At 43.0% G+C, this 24,597-nt stretch overlaps 1 protein-coding gene across 3 annotated transcripts in view; it reads right to left on the reverse strand.

Moving 5' to 3' along the window:
• The window catches only part of LOC108155041 (homeobox protein abdominal-B), a 41,825-nt gene that overhangs the window by 2,173 nt on the left and 15,055 nt on the right, over positions 1–24,597 (reverse strand). For 2 of the 3 annotated variants that reach the window (XM_017285613.2, XM_017285612.2), the window contains exons 2-3: positions 15,416–16,403; positions 11,050–11,441 (exon numbers count right to left, since the gene is read on the reverse strand). In XM_017285613.2, coding sequence (XP_017141102.1) covers positions 11,050–11,441; positions 15,416–16,388 — 1,365 coding nt within the window. In that variant the 5' untranslated portion in view covers positions 16,389–16,403. Of the gene's footprint in view, positions 1–11,049; positions 11,442–15,415; positions 16,404–20,894; positions 21,052–24,597 lie in introns of those variants that run through there. The other variant, XM_017285614.2, reaches the window with a different exon arrangement.

Raw genomic sequence — 24,597 nt, forward strand, 5'->3', positions numbered from 1 at the left:
TGTGGCAGCACCACTCCACCCACCCGCTCCACCAGCAGGCCGCACCAGTCAGTGGCGCAACATAAAACATTTGCCTCTCATCTTCGTTTTCATTTCCATTTCATCCAAAAACGAGAAAGTGTGTATGTTTATGGGGCCGGAGATTTTGATACCCTTCGAGATGTATTCTGCTATAAAAGATACTATATAATTCATATAGGATCTGATCAGATTTGATTGAATTTGTTTAGTTTGAAAGCCATAAACATAATGTTTGTAACAACTTTGTTTCAACTTTGGCTCACATTATATCCTCAGGTATAGACTTTGTATCGACACGAAATAAATACTATATGAGAGATCATACAAGTCTTTTATCAATTCATTAATTTTGTTGGATATTGACTCTGCAAATGCCGAGGGAAAATTATGAAAATGTGACAAGTCGCTAAATTGCGATTAATGAATTTTTTAAAAAGATTTTTGAGCTTAGGCCTACAACCTAATTTTTTCTTTAGAAAAATTAAGATATTCTTATAGATACATGAAGTAGTGGAAGATACATGATTTAGTAGTGATGCGATCTTATGTGTACTCCCTTGGGTGGCTGTTAATTTTCATCCACTATATTTTTCCGTATAACCCACAGCGGCGCATTCATCTGTTCAAAATGCCAATACCCTTTTCAAGTGTATAATGATGGCCTAGCTGAATAAATGAAAAATCTATTTAAATCGCGCACATAATTAGTATTTCAGCGGCATGTCCGCACACACTGACACACACTACACACTGATACACACACAGGCACACACTCGTCCAAAGATAGAGATGCTGCCATATGACATGCATGCTCATTTCCCCGGAATAGCGTAAAAATTATGAAATTAACATGAAAACGGCACTCAATAACCCGCCAACACCCGCTCTCCCCCCAAATCAGCAATCAATTTTCAAAAGGAAATGCTCAAGTACATACACACACATTCAAATCGTAAATTTTCAGTTGGAAAATCAATTAATTGATTGCCAAATATTTTCTAATTTATCCACACACACACGCACACACGGACACATGAACACAGAATGGAAAACGTTATGTACTCGACGAGGGATTGATGCATACGAAAATTGTTTATTTTATGGATGAAGATGGATTATGAGAGGGTAGAGTACTCTACCCCACTACCTGAAAACTGCCCGACCACTGGCCGACTGGCTGGCTAGTTTCCTCATAATTATTTTTGGCCTTATACCATCGGCAATTACTCATCCCGCGAGTCCACAAGAACAGCCTCGAAACACCAACCCCAACCCCAAACCCAGTCCCAATTAAGTACGTTCATAAACAATAAAGCATTTCCTATGTTTACCTTATGAACACTCTTAATGGCCCATCGAAAGTAGATTCTTCCCTTTATTCCGATTCATTTTTCCTCTTCCTTTTACTTGAATGGGTTTGTTTTTATGGCCATTCGGATGCGGGCACTTTTCGTGTGGCCCGCGGTGCGCAAATCACCCTCCTCTGATCATCATCATCAACATCTCCATATGCACCGCACATACATATATTTAATTTTTGAATATTGTAGCCAGTACTTGAAGCTCAAGTACTTACTATGGTATATGGAATTATTGTGTAAATATATGTATGTATGTTGCAGGTAGAATAGACCTTTTCCGAGGTTTTAAACAATAAAATTATTAAGACGAGTAACGCTCATACAGGCTCCAGGCCGCTGGCTGTATGCGTGTATTCTTTTAAAAGCTAGTCGAGACATACCCTTTACTTTAGTCTTTACTTTACATTGTCTTTGATACTATCCTGCACTTAGGCCCCAAGTACATACAAAAAGCCGAGGGGAGGGTATTCTCCAGTCGTATTAGCCTTCCAATTTAGCTTCAGGTGCGCCCTAGCCGAAATTGGAGCCATTCTGTGCATGATGATCTAATTGATTCGTGAATTTTCGTATTATTAATGCTAACGAATCGGCGCTCGTTTAGGTAAATATTGCATAAATCTTCATTAATAAATTCTGTTTGTCGAATTCCTCTAGCAGAACAGAACACCTAACTTGTTCCGCTTCTCTGTGGTTTGGGTTGGGTTGGGCTGGGATAGATTTCCTATCATAAATAAGCTTCATTGTTTCTGATGTTATGATCCAAACACTAAACCTCATTAAGCTGCAAATGTTGGAAAAATGTCTAAAAATAAAGGGAAACGTGTCGTGTCCCCCGTTCCCCAGTTCTTCCCCAGGCTCGCTTATGATTTATTGACATTTAAATGGGAGAGTGTACATATCTGTGTGCGAGTAAAAGATGACAGAAACAGAGCGCATAAATAGCCCGAAAGGCAAACAAAAGCTACTACATACTCGTACATACATACATAGTATATGCCAGCCCATTCCTCTCCATTCCCCCAACTTAAATAGGTTTATGACAGAAGCGTTTCAGCTACTTTGTTTGCCCCGTACACGCATTTCAATCAACGCCATCAGATCAGAGAGCAGTGCGAGAGGATCCTTAAATAGTCGGTTGTCTAGTCTGGTCGGGTCTTCTGCAATTTTCATTAGCACATAACCCATGCTGTTAGGCGTTTCCCCTTCCCCCTACGCCTTTGCTCGCTGTCTCTATATGCTGCGTGTGCGCTTGGTATAATTAATTTTCACATTTTCCGCGCACTTTTTCTAAAATAAACGCAGGGGTCCAGAAGATGATGATGCTCTGGCCTGGCCTGGCCAACAATGAGCAGCCAAATTACATCCATCCAGAGAGAGAGAGGACTTTTTTTAAGGGGAGCCCTGCTACTTTGTAATGGCGGCGGCTGCTGTACATAATTCTCTGGGGGTGCCAAGAAAAATTCAACATTCACTTCGTTTCCTCTTCACAAATAATGTTTTTAATGTGTAATTTAGCATATTTTTGTTTGTTTATTTGTTTGTTTATGGGTGTTGAAAAAATTATGATAATTGCTAACGTTCATGAGGAATGCGGTACGAAATAGCAGGGAACACCTATTAGAAAAAATTATAGCTCATTCGAACCGGACATCTCACGTGTAGTGGCTAATGATTCCGGCTCCTCTCTTTATTACGTAATCATTGTGCACCGCATTAATTTTGCAATTCTGGCTAAATCCATTTTGCAGCAAACTCGGCCGATTCCTGATGTGTAATGAGACACTTTGCTCAGTGCAAACATTCGCATTGCAATGGCATTCGTAATTAATAACATAATCACTGCATTGCCCCTGTCATTCTGGATTATGTTCGCCATCGAACACACAGGCATCTATATACACATGCATCTGTATGCACACATATACGAAACATACCAAAAGGACCTCGAACCTGAGCGTGCAGTTTGGCAAACGCGTCCTGAAAGCTTCGGCTCAATGCGGTGTAAAATGCACAGTTGGATTATTTGATTGCCACCGCGAAGAGGTGATGCCATTAAGAGGCAATCACTAACGCGGAGGTAGTCAATCGGAATACAGGAATCGGGGTGTAGATTTGCAAAAGAATTGCTTTGGAAGAGTCTGGATATCTGTAGATTCCTTGAAGGATATGGGAAACAACAAAAAATTTACTCCAAAGAAGCTGTATATATTAAAGGATATATATAATTTGATCTGCACAAAACTCGTCATATTTCGTCTGAATATTTGAATCCTCAAATGTGTGCCTATCATATTGTGGGGCTCTTAATTAAATAACAATGCCATTGGAGTATTTGATATGGGGATATGGGACTGAAATGCTTGGCTTCAATTTGTTGTGTTATTAATTGGATAGACATACTCGTAAATGCAAACTGCTGCCCAGCTTTGTGGCCGTCAGCCCCAACAAAACAATGCCCAACAACATCTCCGGATATTCAACGAGATTGCAGCATATTGCCCCAAGAGGGGAGGGGATGGACTGGCAGCAAATGCTTTTAATGGACCAAAGGGGAACAGCCTCTACAGAGACAGGCAGGGAGATGGAGAGGTATTTATGCAACATCATTTACGTGTAATAATTGCACATTGTTAATGCTAGTTTCAGATTGTTGTTGCTGTACATGGAATGCCATAAATTCATCTGGATTGAATCCACAGGATAATGCGAAATGGAGAGAATTTCATTTGCATTTACATTTACATGGGGTTTACTGACCCCCGAATGGGATGGGTGCGGTACGAGTAGCCCAGTTGGAAGACTCATGTCAGGCGATGTGTGAAATTAGAAAAATTCTACGATGAGAATTGGCATCGCAGAAGTCGTCTAGCCTCATCAAGGGATCAAATACGAGCATGTATGAGTATTTCGTAGCAATTTTCCTTTACGATTTCCCGAAAACTAAAATAAAAATCTGCTTTTAAAATTTAAAATCTAAGAGACAACCCAACAGAAACAGCGACAGTGCGAAAATTCGGCGAATGTAAAGGAACATAAATCAACAGAATGCAACGGAATAATACGAAAGAAATGATAGCTTTGGGCGGCAAAGTTTTACATAGCCTTGCAGATATTTAATTCCCACCCATTCCCATCCGATTTTAATCTAATTTGTATAGGCTATGTTCCCATATAATAAACTGAGGATCTAATGTTAATTTCTGTATAAACTCAGCTTTTGATCAAGACTAATTTATTTGATTGCTGCATTCAAAATCGGGAAATACCATACTCTCGTTGTGGTTTAAAGTAAGCCCCTGAATGATAATTTTCAAATTGTGTTTCTCTACGAAACATTTCCTTTATGTTTTGGTAATTTAGCATTTTATTTTTAGTTTTTTGTTTGATTAGCGGTGCTGTTTTTATGAATTTAATTTCAAACGGCTGCTCCAAGCAGCATAAATTATGCTTATTAGCTAGAAAAGGCGGAATGGGAGATATAGTCAGTGGAGGAGTGGGAGTGGGACACCACTGAAATGTCGGTTTAATTTCATTTCAGCTCTAGTTTTGTTTTGGTCTGCTTTGCCTTTCGCTTTGGCAGAAGTTTTTGGCCGACATCGCCCTCTCGACTTTTAATTGGCTCATTGTGTTTTGTTGTCTACAAAATAGCCCCCACCGCCCCACCATTTGTTGTGGTTCCGTTGGTCAGAATACACATAGCCTTTGACGGGGCACCCACACCCACACCCACTCATTTGGCTGTTTGCAAATTATGTTCTTTTGACAAGTTTTTGTTGCTGCTCTTTTGCCCTTGCTGCTTTTTTGGCTTTTTGTATTTTGTTTTCTTGCCCGGGTCTTGTGGTGATGCTAGTTATTAATTACATTCTGAGCGTTCAAAGTTAATTGTTTCACGCACAAGCACACTGGCGGGGATAATTGTTAATAATTTTTCAAAATGAAAAGCCGTCATCTACGGCTGATTTGCTAATTGGCAAGTATTTAGTAGTTTTTGGCAGCCGCAAAGAAAGAATTTGGGAGGTGAAATGAGAAAAATAAAAACGTTTCATTTGAGTGTTGCGACTATTGGATGCCCCTCGAACTTCACGAAATTAGTTTATTTTGTGCACTGAGTAGAAGATGATCTGCAAGTGCATGGAGTAAGTTTTCGATCAGGATTATTTTTAATGGATTTGGATGACTTGCTGTATGCATAATGGATCAACATATATACTAAATCTAAGTTGCCTTTGTTCTAGTGATCCCCAAGATAAGCTCTTGGTTTTCTGAACGTACAGGGTATACAAATTAAGCAACGCCCACAAATAGCGAGCGAAAGCGATCGTTGTCTACGCTCCGGCGATCACACACACACACACACACACAGGAAAGAACGATAGCGATCGTGGGCTCGAGAGAGACAGCCAGAGAGTCATCTGAACAATGTGCTTTCTTGGGAACGCCCATCTTTTTGTTTTAAGCAGCCCAGACCTGCTGCTCGTCGCCAATCGAGGCAGATGCTGCTGGTGCTGCTGCCTGCCATTGCGGTGTTAAAGTGATTTATGAATAATTTCAAGTAGTCCGCCATCAAATTAAATTATTTATGCAAAAATATCCGAATACAACAACACCAGCAGCAGCAGCCATCGAGAGCAGAGCTGTAAAAACTGAATGGAAGCCCAGCATAAAGCTGAAATAATACTTAGAAAGAGAGGGGGAGAGAGAGCGAGCCATTTGTGTGGTGGCAGCGGGGCGTATGCGTAACAATTTAATTAAGTTGCGGTCCCGAAATTATACTAATAATACCAAATTGCATTTATTGTTTTAAGTTAATGCACATTCAGAGAGCAAAATAAATTAGTGACACTTTTGCGGCTGCCACAAAGTATGTTTTTGGATGGGGCACTGTGAGAATGTGGGGGCCCAGCAAATATTATCGAAACATAAATATATTATCAATTAGACAGTATTTATTTATTAATTATGGGGAAAAGTGAAATGCTGTTTGCTTTGCTTAAAATTTAATTTTTGCTAAAGGCTTATGGCTACACGACGTATGCTCGATATTTGTGTGTGGTGTGTGTTTAAGTTATTCATAAATTGGTTTAATAATTACCAACTAATAAAAGCAAATTAGCCTTAATAAGGTAATTAATTAAACCAAGGGAATAAGTCGAGGGCTTCTAAATGTAAATAAACGAATCGGAAAATGGATTCTATTGAGCATTCAAGGAAATATGCTGATAACACTACTCCACAAACCAAATAGATATGGGGACTTTTTTCAAAATTTAGACTTTATGGTTTGTTTTGGAAAGTGCATTAGTTAGGCGCTGTTAAGGTATCGTTTGCTAAAATCTATGAATAAACGATTAAGGTCTATAGGAATTATTATAGTCATAGGAAAAACACTTAAAAGAGAAGTGGGTCTACGCAGAAGGCATCAATAATCATCTCATTTTATTTCGAATTTCTATTGCCTAATGAAAATATAATAATAATAAAACTCATGCCAATTCCTTTTGCAACGGGAATTATTATATGCAATATTTTATTTAATTGCCCGACCATTAAGTAATAAAATAGTGAAATAATTGTTTGATTGCCTGTAAATGACAGAATTATTTGTGGAATGCAATCCCAAACGGCAACTGATAGATATCGATGGCAATATTAACAACAACAATAATAATCCAACTGGATAGCGGACTATCTGCAGTTGCCCAAAGGCAATTCGGCAACGAGTATTTGCTTGTTCATTTGCATATGGTATACGAGTATTGTGTGCAAAAATTAATTTTACGCAGCATAATTTTTGCCCTTTCAATGACACAAACAGGCCATGAATGTAAATAAGCCTGGAGGCCTACAAGCACAGCAGCAGCGGCAGCAGCAGAAACAATGTGAAACCCACAACAATATGGCCTGAATGGGGTCTGGTCACCGTTCTCGGGGCTGCTGCTGCCCTCAGAGATGAATTGCCATTTGATTTGTTTGTGCTGCTTGTGGCAGCAGTTTAATTTAATTATCGCATTTGTCATTTGGCCAACTGCCAGAGAGCCAGGACAGGGCCTAGGCCTCGGCCTGGGCCTGGGCCAAACCAACAAACCGACACTCACAGAATACAGTGACGGAGAGACAGAGAGACTGGGGTCAAATCTGCAGAGTGGGGCATCTGCATATGAGTTGTGTGGTTCAGTTGAGAACTGATTCCCAGTCGCTGGAGTGCGGGGCGGTGCGGTAGGATTGAGCCACTTGAATCGAATGGAAACAGTTCAAAAACAGGCAATATATTTCAGCATAGTATTGGTCAACCACTAGATATACTTGGTTTCCATTAATTCGTCTAAGAAAACTGTAGACAAAAGCAGCAATAAGTCTCAGTAATACATAGTTCAAGTTGCAATCCACAGATCAACCCTCTCTATCTCTCTGTGAGAACCAAATGATGATAATTTGCATAGAAACCACTAGTTCGGATCACTGAGTAAATCAGCATTTAGGTCACTCCCGGGGGCGCGCACCTGAGTGGCAATTACATTCGGGTTACATTATGAGCCCTGCGTGGGCAAACATTTAAAATGAAATGCCTAATGCAAATTGTCGCGACAGTTGCACACGGCATACCGCAAGCTAAACAGAGTGTCGGTGGAGCAGGACAGGCCAGGCCCCTATCTGTGCAGCATGCACCATACGGCAGGCAGCATTATTCTACCCGCCTCCCCCTCTGTGTGGCATGGCCTGCTCCTCTTTGGCCGCTGGCACTAATATGCAAATGTAATTTGCTGCGTTTGGCGCGTGACGTTCGTTTGGTAATCGCAACACAATTACAATGTTGTCAGTTTGCCAGAGTGTGGGTGAGTGTCCCTGCGTGTGTGTGTGTGCTGCATGCTGCTGCGCATTGCAACGCCAAGGGGAGGGGCAGGGACAGCCGCATCTACGCGTAATTAATTGATTTTTATCTGGCTTAAGGCTATTTTACAGTTTGTTGATGACAGACGATGCAGACAAGCGGAGGCCCTCTGGATGGGTGGGACAAGGAGTGGCCCCTCCACGGAGGAGTGCGAGGTGGATGCTAGAGTGTTCCACACAGTCATTATGTCTGATTCGAAATCTATTTAGAGAGCGTTTTATGACTCTCACTTTGTTTAAGGCCCATATATTCCGACACTTTTAAGGAAGTGAGTTTAAGGAAGCGAGGCTCTAGTTGTAGTGGCATTTGGAGCCTGAACACCTATCGACTGCCAGACAATCGCATCTATTGATCCTCCATGTAAATATTCAGATTATCGCGAAAGTTTTTCAAACTCCACAAAAGCGTATTCTTTTTTAAATGTTTATCCTGGCTCCTGGGCAGGTTGAAACACTCAATCTGTTAATTTGATTCCAATTAGTGGTCATAGGGGCACTGTGCAAAGTAAACCTGATCCGAGCCCACAGTACTCGTACGGTATGTGTGTGTGTGTGTGTGGGCGGTCAATGGGAAAATTGGCAAGTGCCAATGCAAATGGCCGAGAGGCTTAATGCTGGCCACAGCAGGATACACGCACACGAGAGGAGCCAGTGCGAGAGTCCAGCAGTGCGTTCGTGTCCGTGTCCTGCAGTTAATTTGCTGATATTATTGCTGTGATTAACACATACATGTTTATGCGCCCAGGACCCTGTTTTATATATAAACACAGCTGGAACGGGGGAGAGAGGAAGTGGAAATCTGGCCACTGACTGCACTACGGGGCGACGGTTGCCATGTCCTTTGCCTTGGACCCTGCCAGGATGATAAATGGCCGTGGTGGCTTATAATATTAATAACACAGACAAAACACTTGAACATGTCGACATGCATGAACATGTTGGCTCACACACACACACACACAGAAAGAGGAGTAGCAGGGCAGGGGGGAGGGAGAGTGTTTAGTGTTTGACTATATATATATACATACGTATATCCAAACATATACGTATATGAAATTGTAATTAATTGACTTGATGGAGAATGTAATTTAATTAAGCAAGCACTTCGATGCGCCTCTGACGCATATCCTTGTTGTTTGGCCATATCCAATTTGCTCTCTATCTCTGTCTAACTGTATCTGTCTGTATCTGTCTCTGTCTTTGTCTTTAGCTGGGGCTGCCAATTAGTCTTATGCCATTTGAGCTGAGCTCCCACACGGCGTATGCGTAACGTAACGATTATTTATGCAAATCGGGGGCTGGAATGTTTGCCATTCTATTGGCAGGAGCTAGGCATGCAGCCAGAGATTATAATGCGGAATTATGAGGTGATAGATGGATAGAAAACGTAGAAATGAAGTGTTTAAAGCTGAACTCTTAAATACACTGCCATGTTGGAACACCTAAGTGAATTGTGTTTCATTGTTATATAACTGGAAGATGCAGATAATTCCGACCTTAATCAGGACCCTACATCTTGTCCTTACTTCGTAGACAAGGAATATTTATGTCTTTTCTCAAAGTCGTGATAATTTACTCAGTTTTGATTAATTTTATGTACGCTTTAAGGTCATGCGAGGACATGGGAAGGAGGAGGACGCCCACACACATAAATTGTGCGTGTTGTGGCTCCTAATTGGCCGACAGCAGTTGGCCCCAGGCATGTCCTTGTTGCAAAGTTAATTTATTCTAATTAGTCAATAAATCTCAATTTATTTTACAATCGGGCGACGCTCTCTGTGGTGTGTGTTTCTGTTTGCTCATGCTTTAAGGCAGTTTCATGTTGCCATACAAATTGCATTAACTCTTTCCCCTACGAAAAATGTCCTGCCAGCTGCCACTGCCACCTGCAACCTGCACTAAAATACTACAATTAGAATAACTGAGGCATTAACCAGCATCACACCTTGCCGCCTTTTGTTGTGGCACTTCAATTAAATGACGATAAATTTCATGGCTGCCGGCGCACCGGGGCCAGCATTGAGTTGGATAAATAATTTCCAAATTATTCTAATGCCAAAAACATGTTTCTTTTAGCTAAACTCCAAACTTGAATGGGCCTAAGGTATTTTGCATATAACATGCAAAATTATTGGCCTATTATTTGGAAGAACAGTGCATTTCAGCCATTCTAAACTCTACTTAGAAATAGCCTGCCAAAAAAATAGTTGTTTCGATGAAAAATTATTTTAGGATAATTGTTGAGTAAATGCAGATCGACACTGAGAGTATTGTGGCCAGGCTATAAATAACATCGAATGAACTAGGGATTAGTGTCTGAGTTTTATGCCAGAATATACCGGATAAAGCTTTTACCTTTAATCTATACAAATTTCAACAGGTTTAACGCACTATACTCAACAGAAGAGAGTCCTTCCATTGTTCATTGTTCAACTATTTAATTTTAATATTTTTTTATTTGCATTTCCGGGCTTTTTGCAAATTAGGAAAATTGAATATTTGAGAGCACACTCTACGGACCCACTCGGACAATTGAATATTCATTGAAAAATATGAGTATTAGATTGGGATTATTGAAACAGAGGTAAACAGAAAGACAGAGACAGGGAGAGGGGGGGCGGAAGGGAAACAGAGAGAGCTTAATTTAATTAAATGACCACAAATTGCCAGGCAAAATGTTGTCGAAATAAATAAAGCAAATATTTGGCATAATCCCCAGAGAAACATTATGTGTTTTGTGGAATGTTAAAAGGTTGAAAATAGTCCCCAGCTTGCATACCTGTGTTTCAGTGACTATCAGCAGCTTGGCCATCTCGGTGCGCTCGCTGGAGCTGAGATACTTCTTGACCTCGAACTGCTTCTCCAGCTCGAAGATCTGGCGCCCCGTGAAGGTGGTGCGGGCCTTCTTCTTGCGCCGCGCATCGGTGGAGCCCGAGTCGGAGTCGTCTTCGGTGGTCTCCATATTGCTATTGTTATTGCTGGGTATCTGCAGGGCATTGGCGACGGTGCTGCCCGACGAACTGGTGCTGGTGGCCATTAGCTTGTCCCGCATCAGGCTGTCGCTGCTGCCCGTGGGGCTAATGTCCGGCGGCATGGCCACTGTGGTTGCTGCCACCGACGTTGCGGTGGTCGTAGTTTTCTTCTTTTTGGCCGGCGGCTTGCCCGAGTTCTCTGCAAAAGACAACAACAACAAAAATTCAGCTATAGTTTTAGTATTTGCCTGTCTTTTCCATCGAATCGCAGCTGTTTAACCTCAATTGGGTTTCTTGACTGGTTGGGCTGTCATTTCATAACCACTTTTTGCAATTAGCCAGTCAAATATAACAACCATTGACTTGCCTTGCCTCAGCTGGCCCCCTCCCTCCCTGTCTTTATTTCTTTCTTTCATTATCTGGCTCTCTCTTTCCCTCTGCTCAATATGCAGTAACAGCAACAACAACAACAACAACAGCAACAACTGTTGCGGCTGCATTTGTTTGCAATTTGCCCCATAAGTTTATGACGTTTCTATTTAGCTTTTGTTTTCTGCTTTCCTACTCTCTGAACAGTTCGGGTAGAGTCCCTATGATATGATTCCTTTTCCAACTGTTCCCTCCCATTGCAGTGATTGGCGCACAAGAATACTGCTCAAAAATAAGGTTTTCTCAAGCAAAGCTCGGTCCCGCGAAACAAATAAAAAGTACAAGACAAACATAAACAGTACTTTTATCTTTTTATGATTTCATAGTGAATAATTCTGAATCCCTTCTTAGTACTGGGCAAAGGACTTGCTAGTACTTAGTAGCAAAGGAATTGCCATCATACATGGATTACTCCTTAGCTGTTTTATATTTTCAGTAGACAAAACCCTGAAGAGCATTCATTTGTCTCTAAATCTTTGGCCTTTGGCCGGCTGGCGGTCGTTTGTCGAGTCCGAGTGAAAACAAGTGTTAACAATGCTGTGCTCTGCTCTGGCTGCAACTTTTGGTCTTGACTGGGGCCAAAACGTGTCTGGCATCGAATCGAGCCAAGCCAATACCAAAAGCAAAGCCAAACTCAACTGAATCGAAGCGAAACGAAACGAAACGATGCCTGCTGGACAACTTCAATTACCAATGCATAATTGAAATCTAATTGACAGTTAAATGCAAAACGTTCGATATAGCACAGCCGTTGCTGCTGTCGTGTTCGCTGTAGTTGTAGTTGTAGTTGTCGAACTGCTAATATACCGCGTGGGTCGCCCCGGCCTGGCCTCATATGGCATATAGTCGCATACATATGCCTGACACTGTGATTAATTAGCCGGGGGAGGGCGACATCATTGCCATTGTCGCTGTGTCGCTGTGCCGTTGTTGTCGCCTCTGGTAATTGGCAATTTTTGCTATCGAACAACACTACCCAACAACCCCCCAAGAGCCCCAAGAGCCGAACCCGGTCCAGTCGCGTCTAGCCGAGGAGACCACTCGAGCGCAAAGGGCGTCCCAATGGCGCGAAATCAATAAAACTAAATGGCAAAATACAAACAAAAACAACAGCAAGCGGGGACAAGCAGGGAAAGGCGTTAAAAGCCCCAAAAACAACAACGACAATAGAGCCCAAAAGCTTGTGCAATTAGAACAATAACAATACAAAAAGTTTGCACAAATGTTTGTTGTTTGTCCTGTTGTTGTTCGGCTTAACGGCAATTGGCAATTGCCATGCCATTTCATTAGGCCCAGTCCAGAGAGCCATTTAAATGTCGATTTGCTGAGTAAACAGCACATAAAAAGAGTACAGTACTCGTACAATCCGCCATGGATCGTTTAATTCTGGGGGTAGTACTTCCATTTATGTCGGTAATTAACATACAAAAACAAGGGGAAATATGTTAGAAATCGGGTGAATCGACAATCAGATATCTGGCATTTGGTGGAGTACAAATTACAGGTGCTATAGAGTGTTTCCTGTTTTAAGAGGGATGAAACCAAAAACCACTCTCTGGGTGAAAAGGAGAGTGAACTTGTATTCTTTCTTCGGTACAGTTTAGGTAGAAAAAATCAGTATTTATTATGATCCACCGTGATCATAAGACCACAGCTTTACTCATGCCTCTTTAATGCTTTCGTTTCATACCTTCAGTGAGCGAGAAAAAAAAACCGAAATTTTCGGATCCAACATAGTTAAAATTGCGATACCTGAGTGATTCTATAGAATCGATTCGGTTGCCAGTTCAAGCAGGGCTCTAGTATTTATTAGTGACACGATGTCGAAATATTCTTACCGGATGGACAGTCAAAGATGACTATATAGACACGGTTGTAATGTGGTGCTCTTATATTTATATCTTTCTTTGTGGGGTTCACATTGCCTACTTCTGGCTGTCGTGTGCACTTGACTTTAATATACTGTGTATAATTACCCCGATGACTGGGACAAACAGAGTCGAGTCGGATGTGGCTGGAAAATGTTGTCTGGAGGTTCGTCATTCAATCAGAATGGGGAATGAGTGGCAGTTTGTTTGTTGTAAATGTTGTTTTGGCCAAGTCTGGTACGTGATTTTAATAACAATAAATATCGAACACACCACAGCCATTGAGCATTGAGCACTTAACGCGCAAAAACAAAATTGAAAACTGAAAACTGCAACAAAAGTGGCCACAAATTTGAATTAAAATTCGGTATTCATCATTTCATTGTACAATATTGTATGTATATTTCGCTGTCGATTGCCATTTCGCATTTGTTGTTGCTAATTGCATTTTATTATTCTGTATTTCGTATAGCTTTGCTTTTCATGTTGGCCTCTTTCGAATTAAATCATTTTAATGCGGCGCAAATTCAAATTTGAAATTCAAATTAAAATTGCACAGAACGAGCCAAATGAGAACGAGTGCAGCTAATTAAGTTTCCCGCATTTCAATTGTTAATTAATTATCAAAAGTGAGAACTGAACTGAAGAACTGAATCTCGAATACAAACTATAAAATATATAAAATAATCAGATTAGAGAAGCTGTCGTCTTGAAATAATTTGAACAAATGGCCGTGACAAATTGCAATATATTGTAGGAAAACTTGTGTAAAGATTTTCCATTAAATACAGAATATTTCACAGAATTAATTAGATGTTCTCGGCACATAGTACAATTGTTTACACAATGTATGCACTCATTTAGTCGAGCCAGAGCCAAAAACAGTCAGAAGACTTAGAAGAATCTGGCAACTAAAATATATCTAAAAGGAATTAAAAGGAACAAGATTGAATTAATTTGTGGAACATTGTAAGCTAAATACTAGTACGAGGACTGTATTCCCGCCTCTGAATATATAGGGCAAGAAAAATCTTCTATCAGCTGATTTCTTTCAAAACTTCTGTCGGAAGCTGTTTGTTTTTGTGTTTTTTGTAGCCATTATTATGCTCATTATTGAGTACTTAACCGTCATCAATTTATAAACAGAAATACTTATACAATATTCAACCAATCCAAATAAAGAAACAACTTCCAAAGCTGTTTAGCTATGCTCTTTCAGAAGTCGAACAAAAAGGAATAACCTATTAATGCTGGCTAAATTCTGTAGAAAATTGATTGGCTTCCCGGGCCGAGCCGAGTCGAGTCGAGTCGAGTCGGGAATCCTAACTGGAGTGTGGTAAATCCTAATGGCCAGGCCATTAGGCCGTATTTTGATGCCAAGAAAAAACAGAAACAACAGCCGAAAATAGGAGACGAAGAGCGTACGGGAATTTGCTGCGATGGGCATCATTTAAGTTGGCAGAACAACCCATACGCCGCGTTGCCCGCCGCACGCTTCGCTGAAGCGTGTTGAGAGCTCTGCGCTCCGCTCAATTGGCAGGCTCGTCGAGCGTTGCCACAGATATGTTGCCACAAGTATGGCAGCCACGGCGCCAATATGATGGTATGGCCAGGAGATCAGCACCAGGCATAATGAGAGCAAGGTAGAGCTAGATTCGAGGGAAACGAAGCATTCAATACCCTTGAATGGGGAAGGAAATCTCTAAACTTGAAGAAAGCTAAAACTAGAAGGTCCTAAGAAATAAAGTGGATAATTGATCACTCGATTAGCAGCACCCCCAAAAGCACAGACGATAATATCAGTATTCACTATTTCTAGACACCTTTTAAGGGAGTCTATAGGGTATATCTTTGGGCGATCCAATTGTTGACTTACCCTTCTTGGTCTTGCCGAGGAGTGTTGTCTGCTTGGTGGCGGCGGCTGAGGGCATGGGTGAGCTGTTCTGAACATCGCGCGACTTTTTGGCCACACACAGATTTAATGGCTGATCGAGCGGAGTGGCTACGACTGCGGCTACGGTTGGCCCTGCTCCAGCTATAGCTCCAGCTAAAGCTCCGGCTGCACCTCCTCCAGATGCCGCGGCATTGACAGAGCCGGCATCCTCCTCGCTGGCATCGCTCATCGAGATGGAGGCGCTGCGCATGGGCGCCTGGTCCTGGTACTGTTGCAGAATGGTGTTTGGCGATTTGGCCGGACCGGTTGGATCGAAGGCGGTCTCCGGGACATCCTTCTCGCCCACAGCCATGCCCAGGATGTCGGCTATGGAGTGCGGTGTAGGACGATTGGGTGGACGTGCATAGACATGGGCGTGCCAGTTAGTTGGGGCTGCTGTGGCAGCTGCAGAGCGACGCTGCTGTGGCTGTTGCTGCTGCTGCTGCTGCTGCTGTGGCAGCTGTGGGTGCACTGAGCTGGGTCTAGCGGGTGTCGCCTCCAGCTGTTTCAGTAGAAATGTGGTTGGTGGGCTGCAGCTATTGGGAGTGTTGGCGGAGATCGGGCTGCCTATATTCTGGTGGCAGTTGTTGTTGTCGCGCACGCGCAACATATTGACCAGCTTCTCCTTGCTGCTATGACTGACCATCGATGACACGGATGTGGGCGGTATGGTCAAAGGACTGCTGTACACATAGGTGCTGGTCGCCATCTTGTAGAGATCGGCTGTAGAATTGCTGGAGTGCTGCTGCTGCTGCTGCTGCTGCAACTGGAGTTGCAGCTGGTGCTGGTGTTGCTGATGATGATGGTGATGATGGTGCTGCTGCTGATCCTTGACTATGCCATAGCCGTGCCCCAGGGCACCGCTTACCATTTCAGCTGCCACCAACTGCGAGTCGCGTTCAGTTTCGGGCATCATTTAGGCCAATGTTGCCTGGAATAAAGAGAGACAGAGAGAGTCGAAATAAGTGGGTATGTTGGATTAGCTTCAACAGCTGCACATTTGTCGTCAAGTTGTTAATGGTCTTTCTGCCATCCCGACGGCACGGGCTGGTAATGTAATTTGTCCGCCCCCAAGCGGAGGCCGGCCTCCGCTTCGCTTCCTTATTTTCCCACATTTCCTCCTTAGCCCCGGCCCCGGCCACGGCCTCAGACACAGACCCAGACCCAAAAGTAATGCAATAAAATACAGCGTCAGTCCGCTCTGCTGCCACTTGCTGCCTGTGCGGAATGTAGTTCAACTTACTTAGCCCCTGCCCCTGCTCCTGCTCCGCCTCTCCCCCCGGCACCAGGCCTCTGGGACTGGGGTTGGAGCTGGGGTTGAGTTTGGGTTAAAGTTGGGTGGGTCAGTCCGTAGCCTATTTCCTGGCGCACTGCGTTGTGATTTGCATAACAAAATGTTGCACAATCATTGCGAAAGAACGACCGAGAGACAGAGAGCGAGAACGAACGAGAAAGAGATGGAGATGGAGATGGAAGCAAGGGAAGGATTTAACTAGGAGGCCCATACGTTTTCAAGTGGCAAGAGCGCCTGGGTGGACCGGGGTACACAGTCTTGTACATTTGTCATTGTATGTGCGTCTGTATCTGAGTCCGTGTTTGTTCTTGCAACTGCTGCGAGTGCTAGCTGCAAAATTTATGGCCACAACATTTGAGTGTGACACAATTTCAGTTAATTCGTTAAGTCACCGGAAGAAGAGTGTGAAAATATTTGATATTTGATATTATTTGTATATTTTAGAAGAATGATGCCCGTATTATAGGCCCAAGAATTTCATCCTTCGTTGAACAAATAATTAAATAAATAAATCCATTTTTTGTAAATGATTATCTCATATCAAAACCAAAATTAAACACAAAATATTCAGCATTTAAAAACCGCAAAAGCTAATGTTTCCACAAACATTGTATTGCAGTTAATTTGTTGGCAACAATCTGTTCCGTCCCCGACTTGTCAACGCATCGTTATATGTCGCAATAGCAGAGGGAGATCTAACATCCCCCAAAAGCAATTTGAATTAATTCAAATTGCACACTCGTACACCCCAGAACTTTAGGCAGACTGCCAACACCCCACGCAAGCAACCCCCCAACCCAACCACCCCCACAAGAAACCAGAAACGACGTCGACGTTGCCCTCAGTGCCTCCGTGTCTCCGTGCCGCAGTCCAAAATGTCAGATTCAAGCCGAGGCCGAGAGCGGGCGCTCAATAACGGTAATGCGTGCTTAAATGTTTTTTATTGCCATCAAAAGGAAGAGGCACAAGCAACACACGAGCGACAAACTTCTCTCGCAACCTTTTTGTGGAGAGAGAGCTGAGCTCATGTTGCTGGCAACATGTGGCCAAGGCCATGCCAAATCACTTAAAGCCAAATAAAAGGAAATAAATGGCAAAAGGCAAAGGCAAGAGCACTGCCAGTTCAAGTCTGTTGAGCTTTTCCAAAACGATGATGAGGTGGAGTGGGGTGGCACGGCACGACAGAGAGGGAGTGAGCCAAAGAGTCGGGTAGAAGCTGATTTGGGGGACAAATTCAAGCAGCGGAAGCAGGGCAGGCAAGCGGAAGAAGTTATTTCAATTGCCTTGGCAGCACCGCACCGAACACAGAACACAGAACAGAACAGACAGAGAGAGACAGAGTCATATGGCGACTGAGATAGATGTAGTATGGAATGGAGGAAAGAAAGAGAGAGAGAGTGGGTGGTGTGTGGGCCGAAAAGAGTGTGCCCTCCATGTGCTGTTTGTGCTGTGTGTGGGGCACGGGCACGTACAGTAGCTTAGTTCTGTGTAAGTGTGTGTATTAGTTACCTGGCACGCTTTTGCCTCCGCCCTGGCCTTCCCTTCACTTGTGCGCCCCCGTGTCCGTGTGGCAGGACCCAAGTGTCGAGTGCCAGGACGAGGGCTAATGGCATTTAAGTTCTGTTAGCCGGACCCGGACACCCACTCTCAGGCAGATCGCATGTGGCTCTAGGGCCAGGAGCGGGCTTGGGGAATGTGTCATGGCAGAGATAATAGGATGGAATACAGAAGATGCTATGGCTTGTGCGGTTAACTCTTGATAAAGGCCAAAGCTTACAATCCCTTAATTTGTCAGCTTTCGAAACGTAATTTTTGTGATTCTGCACTTGTTTTTCCTGTATACAAAGCGTATAATTGGACAGAAAAATATGCCAAGGACAACAACATTTTAAGACAACCCTGGAGCCAACTCAAAAACCAGCCCAAGAAAATCGTGTAACCAAAAAATTTACTTATTTACATATATGGAAAAATTCTACTACTTATTGTTTCGATCAAAAATAAAGTTGTAAATCACTGATCCCAACCCTTTGGCTGTTGGTCCGCTCCTGTTTCATTCTGAGGCACATATGAGCTTATATTTCGCTTATCAGGATAGTCAACATTTTGGGCATTTTGGCCACCCATCTTTGGCCTCAAGGATTTTGCCTGCTGTCCGTCTGGCTGCCACCATTTTGTCTATTTTATTTCATTTTCATTTTATTGCATTGACAACAACACAGCACCCCCACACGGACACACACACATTCCACAGGGAAGCAGGATAGCGGGATAGCAGGATAGCAGGGTGACTGCTTGTCTGACGTTTTGCTGGAATTTTAACAAGCCACTCGCCCGAATCATCATCATTATCATCATCATCATCGGGGTCTGCTTCATTTGGCCCACGGCTGCTTTCGTCAGTTAGTCCGGGCATCCCATTCGTCCTGCTTCTGTTCCTGCTCCTCGTTCCCGTTCCCGTTCCCGTTCACGTTCGTCCTCGTCTTTGCTTTTCAGCTTTTTGCCATCTATTCGCCGCGTCGGGCTCTTGGCCGTGTGTTAGCTTTGACGTTAACTGTGGCTGATTTTGCCCGGCAAGTTGTGTCTCCTGTACACCTAACGATGGCACAGCTACAGCTCCTCCCCTTGACAGCAGCCTCTGCTTCTGCCTCTGCCCTGTCCGTTCTGCCTTGTCAGCATAATTTAATGTGCCTGCTGCCCCAGACTGTGCGTTACCCAAACTGTCCTCTTCATCTTACTCGTACTTCACGTCTGCATTCTCTTATTTTACTGTTATTTTCCCTGTGTACACTCGGATGAGTTGAGTGTGGTGTGTGTGTGTGTGTATGAGTGCCTGTCAGCCTGGCAGTTAAAGTGTGTAATTCGTCATTCATATTTGCGTTTTGCGTTTTGTGTTTTGAGCTGGCACTAGACACGGAGATGGACCGGAAATGAACGAGGACACGGTCCAACACAGCATCAGCAACCAGAAAAAGATTTGCAATTTGCAACATATCTGAAAATGATTGGATTCTCTCCGGATTACGGGATAATCGATCTCTGTTCTGCAGAATAGTTCAATATTCTTGGAATTCCAAGAACAGTCTCAGTACTCTTCAGTCTCTCATCAAATCAGTTTTTAATATATTTATTGACATTCGAAAATCACGGCCTATTCTGATTTTACACACAAAAAATTTTACAGTCAAACAAACTCTGATCTCCAAAAATCTTCTACATTTTACCCGAGTGCCAATTGTCAAAAAGGCAGTTTGTAAAAATATATATTCTCAAAATTCTAAATTTTCTTGAAAATGAGAAATTTTTCTATGCTTTCCAGGTTTTGGGGATGCTTCGGTTTACTGATTTCCAGCAGCTCTTCACGACACTTTTCCACATCTAATTTCTATGAAAATAACACCTTCTAATGTTTTTGCGTGATTTTCGTGGCCCCGTGTGTCACGATGTGTCCCATCTCGAATTGCCCCTGCCCTACCTTGCAGTCCGTCCGCCCTGCTTCATTTTGTGAGTCATCATTTTGAGCCTTGTCAACTTTATAAAGTATGGGCTTATGCATGTGTTGTACGGATACATATGTATATGTACGCTTTGGGTGTGTGTAAATGCTTGACGTGGAGCTTTTTCGGTGCGAGACTTCAAAGCTCCCGGCTAATCGTCCATAGAGCAGCAGCAGCAGAAACAGCAGCAACAGCCGCAAGCCACTTGAAGAATATTTGACCCAGGGGATCGTTTGAGGGGCGCGGGTCTGAAATATGCCGCTAATTGATTTTTATGAGGTGTTCTAATGAATTGCCATACCAGAAATGAACACACACACACACACACACACACATATATTCCCTGGCTGCAGGGCTGTACTGTGGCTATGGCGCATATTTTGCCGGGAAACTCGCTGAATATTTCATCACAGTTATGTGCTCGCTAATTAAATTGCCGTGACACACACAGACACACACACATTCTCCCCCAAGAGCAGAGCCTTTACGTGGCAATATCGACAGCCTGGAATCAGCTGGGAGTACGTACAGAAATTTTAAATGAATTTGCATTAAGCCAAAAGCCGCATAGATTTCATCGCAAAACTTCTACCGGAATTTGTTAGTTTAATATGGATGTACTTGTACTTACACTTGTGCACTTTTTGTAAAAATTATTGCTAGAATTATATTCACAGAAATTGAACAAAACACTAGAATGAATATTCACTGAAACACAGAGCAAAACGAAAATTAAAGTCAACTTTTCCTTTTTTTTTTTTCACCAGTTGAAATTGGGGCAAACTGCTCTGACCGAGAGCCAAATAACAATTGAATACAATTGAATTTTCATTTAAAATTGGAGTGTAGAACAAAAATCTGACAGCTCCAACCAGAAAGCAAAACAAAAAAACGCAAGGATAACACGATTGGGGGAATTTGAGAATTCCTTTAAATGTTTTGTTTCCTTAAATGTCGTCGAGTCTACTCGATTATCATTATTGTTGTTTTGCCTGTCAAGGAATTCCTTTTTGTCAACTTCCCGGATATCTTATATTTTTTAACCCCATTTCCAACTGCTGCTGCTCCACGAAACTGGTAAACAAAAGTCGGTCGGTCGGGTTAGATGGCAGAGCAGCGAACCAGGGCTGCATAAATAAATAAATCATAAATTGTTGAAAACGATTGTCGAGTGTGTCGAGTATGCTGGGATGGTTGGGTGTGCGTTTGTGTGAAAATTGGAAATTGTGAAGGAAAAGCATTCGTTCGATTGAAGGAATTGAAACGAAACTTGCAATTTAGCCAATGTTTTATTTAACGATTGAGGGTTGTGTTGATGGCTTAAGTGCTTCCCATTCGATGGTCTCGCAGCTGGGACATGGCCATATATGTAGTTTCTCAGACCCACATAGTACCAGTACGAGTATAAGGGATAGGATAGGCTCCGCTTCTGTCGCTTCTGTGGATGGGAGTTTGATTCGAGGCACTTAAATGGCATTTTGCAATTTAGCAAATGTTTTAGTTCACATGTTTCGATTGACTTGATTGTTGTTGTGGCCCGTTTACAAGATTATTGATTCGCCTATTAAGAATATTGCATAGAATGTGGTATGGCTTCTGGTAATGCTTCTTGTGGAGCTCAGGGCGAATACTGAGGCATGTCGCAGCTTCAGAGCCCCCTCCCAGCCCGAAAATCCTTGGAGCAAACAAACAGTGCGAAGCTATTTCCAGCAAAAAATTTAAGCTCTTCAATCCACAACACAACACAGAATTCCCCCCAGAGATTTCTTAAACTTTGGCACTGCTTTCACTGCTTTTGCTGCCGCTGCTGCTGCTGCTGATGTTATATTTATTTATTTTTATTGACAGCATTATATTTTATTTATTATATTGAATTCATGTCATTGTGCTGCCATGGCCAGGCCAAGTCGATATCTCTGTATGTGTGCGCGTGTATGGGTAGAGCGGTAAAGGAGTCGAAGCCGAAGCCGAAGCCAAAGCCAACGCCAGTGGCACGTTCTTTGCGATGTGAGCTGTGTTTGTGCCATTATTGTCAAGTCAGCATATAAAGCAGTCATCGAGTCGAAGGGTGGGTTGTCCAACTCCCATATAAGCCATTCGTAGTTTGAGCGGAAATCGTTATATAAATCAAAGACAGATTATAAATGCTGCGCCATTTTCAAGCTATTTTTGCTCGGTGGTTGAAGGGTGGTTCTTCCTTCCTTTTCCAATTGGGGGTTTTATTTTCTTGCTTTGTTTTATCGCTGCCGAAAAGGTTAGGTTACGCAGTGGACCAGGTTCTGATGGGGACTGACAGCCAAAGGTTGGACAACTGTTGAGCTGAAGACTTATCTCATTAGCAGGGGGCGGGGGGAATGCGAATGGGCGTGACAGGGGCACAGGGACATGTCCAAATGTATTTGGAAAAGAGCGAAAATGTCAGCTAATTATGTTTGCAGTTACATCTCGCTGCTGCTGCCGGCACTGCCGCTGAGCCGGAAATACCGTCAGGCTCATTTCCGTTCGAAATGTTTCCTGTCATAATTTTCTTCAATTTTCCTTCATATTCCAGGCGGGCGCACATCGATTCTGGCTCTGGTAAGTGCTCTGCTCCGGGAATAAGCCAAAACTTTGGGGCAATTTGCTTTTAAAGCTTTTTTTTATTGCCTTGAGGGGTCCTTGAGGGGGAGATGCCAAGCCAAGGCTGTTGGTGAGGGAGGCACTCTGCTTGTCATGGCTTATTTCACTTGAACTTTCGGGTCTCGGGCTCCGAGTTTTTGGCCGAAAGTTGGCGTGCTTAAGCTTTATTTTTTAATTTGCCTTTGACGCTCGGCATTCCTATTCGCTAAACGTTTTCGTTTCGTTTCTTTTTTTTGGCCTGGCCATTAGCCAGCTAGCCAGCCAGCCGCTCCTTTGTCCGCATAGAGAAGGCCGAGCGAGCAATTAACTAACTGCCTATGATTGATGATCTTTTAAATGAGTGCGCGACAATGGTCCCCTACCCATACCCATACCCATACCCATACCCATACCCGATGCTTTTCCAGCCACTTATTATAATTTCCTTTGATTCCCGCTCTCATGCTCATACGTACGTAAGCGTTTCAACGTTTCTTTGCTGTAAGCTTACGTACAACTGGGTCAAAGGTCGTTGAACCCAACTAATTGACGTTTAATTGGGCCACATGTCGGAGCACCAGCAGCAGTAGCAGTCCCTACAGATTGGATTCGCTTGGATTGTGGATCGCTGGCCTGGCGCTCGCCTGGCGCTGGCTCTTAATTGTCAAATGAATGGAAATACGAAATGGAATGGAAATGCTTTAAATTAATGCATTATTGCCCAGATGCCATCGATTATTTAGTGCAGACCATCCATCAGTCAGACAATCAATCCATCAACTGACTCGTAAAATATGCAAAAAAAAGTATCAAACAAGCAACTTAATAAAATTTGGAAAATTGTCAAACTCTGCAATGCACTTTCCCCAACCCCATTCTTTGCTGGAATGCAGCCCAGACATATTTGATTATTAGAAAAACATTTGTTTGATATTTTTTGGAATTTTTTCAACATTTTTATGTAGGATTTTCATGTGTGTTTCTATTTGGTCTTACTAAATGCTGTTTTAGCTAACGTTTAAGGATGTTTAATTTGAAGACATCCAGGAGACGGATGTATGCCTTTCCAGGGCCCCAATCGCACTCGAAATATGATAACTCTTATTCGTTGCGACGAGGGTGGACTGAAATATGAGTCAATTATACTTCCGTGCGCATAAATTAATGATTAATTGCAAAATAAATTGACTTGCGTCACTTAATTACGTTGCGCGTGTCCGATAGCGGCCAGAGGAGAGATGGAAGATACGCTGCCAGCCAGCCAGCCAGCCGGCAAGCAGCGGCAGCAGGCAGTTGTCACGCCCCTTGCCAGTCAGCCAGGCAGCCAGCCAGTCAGCCGCCTGTCAACGCAGGCACACATAACGGCAATTTCTGCTGTTGACATTCACAGTCAAACATGCTTAATTAATGCCAGAGCAACGGCAACGCTACCATCGCTCAGCCCCAGCCTCCACATCTTCACATCTTCACATCACCATTCCCATTCCCATCCATCTCCATCTCCAACTCTCCGACCGTAATGAGAGCCAAACAGTATGACAACATTAATGCGAACATTAACAAAAACAAAAATTGCTGGCGCTGCCACACTGCCACCGCCGCCGCCGCCTGCCTCCTGGCACCCACTTCTGAATCCGTACTGCTGCTGCTGGCTGCCAAAAATAAACACTTGCAGGCATCGGCATCGCCATCGCCATCGCCATCGGCTTCATAATAATGATACATAGCATAGTTGG

This window comes from Drosophila miranda, chromosome 2 (genome assembly GCF_003369915.1).
Source record: "Drosophila miranda strain MSH22 chromosome 2, D.miranda_PacBio2.1, whole genome shotgun sequence".
Classification (NCBI taxonomy): Eukaryota; Metazoa; Arthropoda; class Insecta; order Diptera; family Drosophilidae; genus Drosophila; species Drosophila miranda.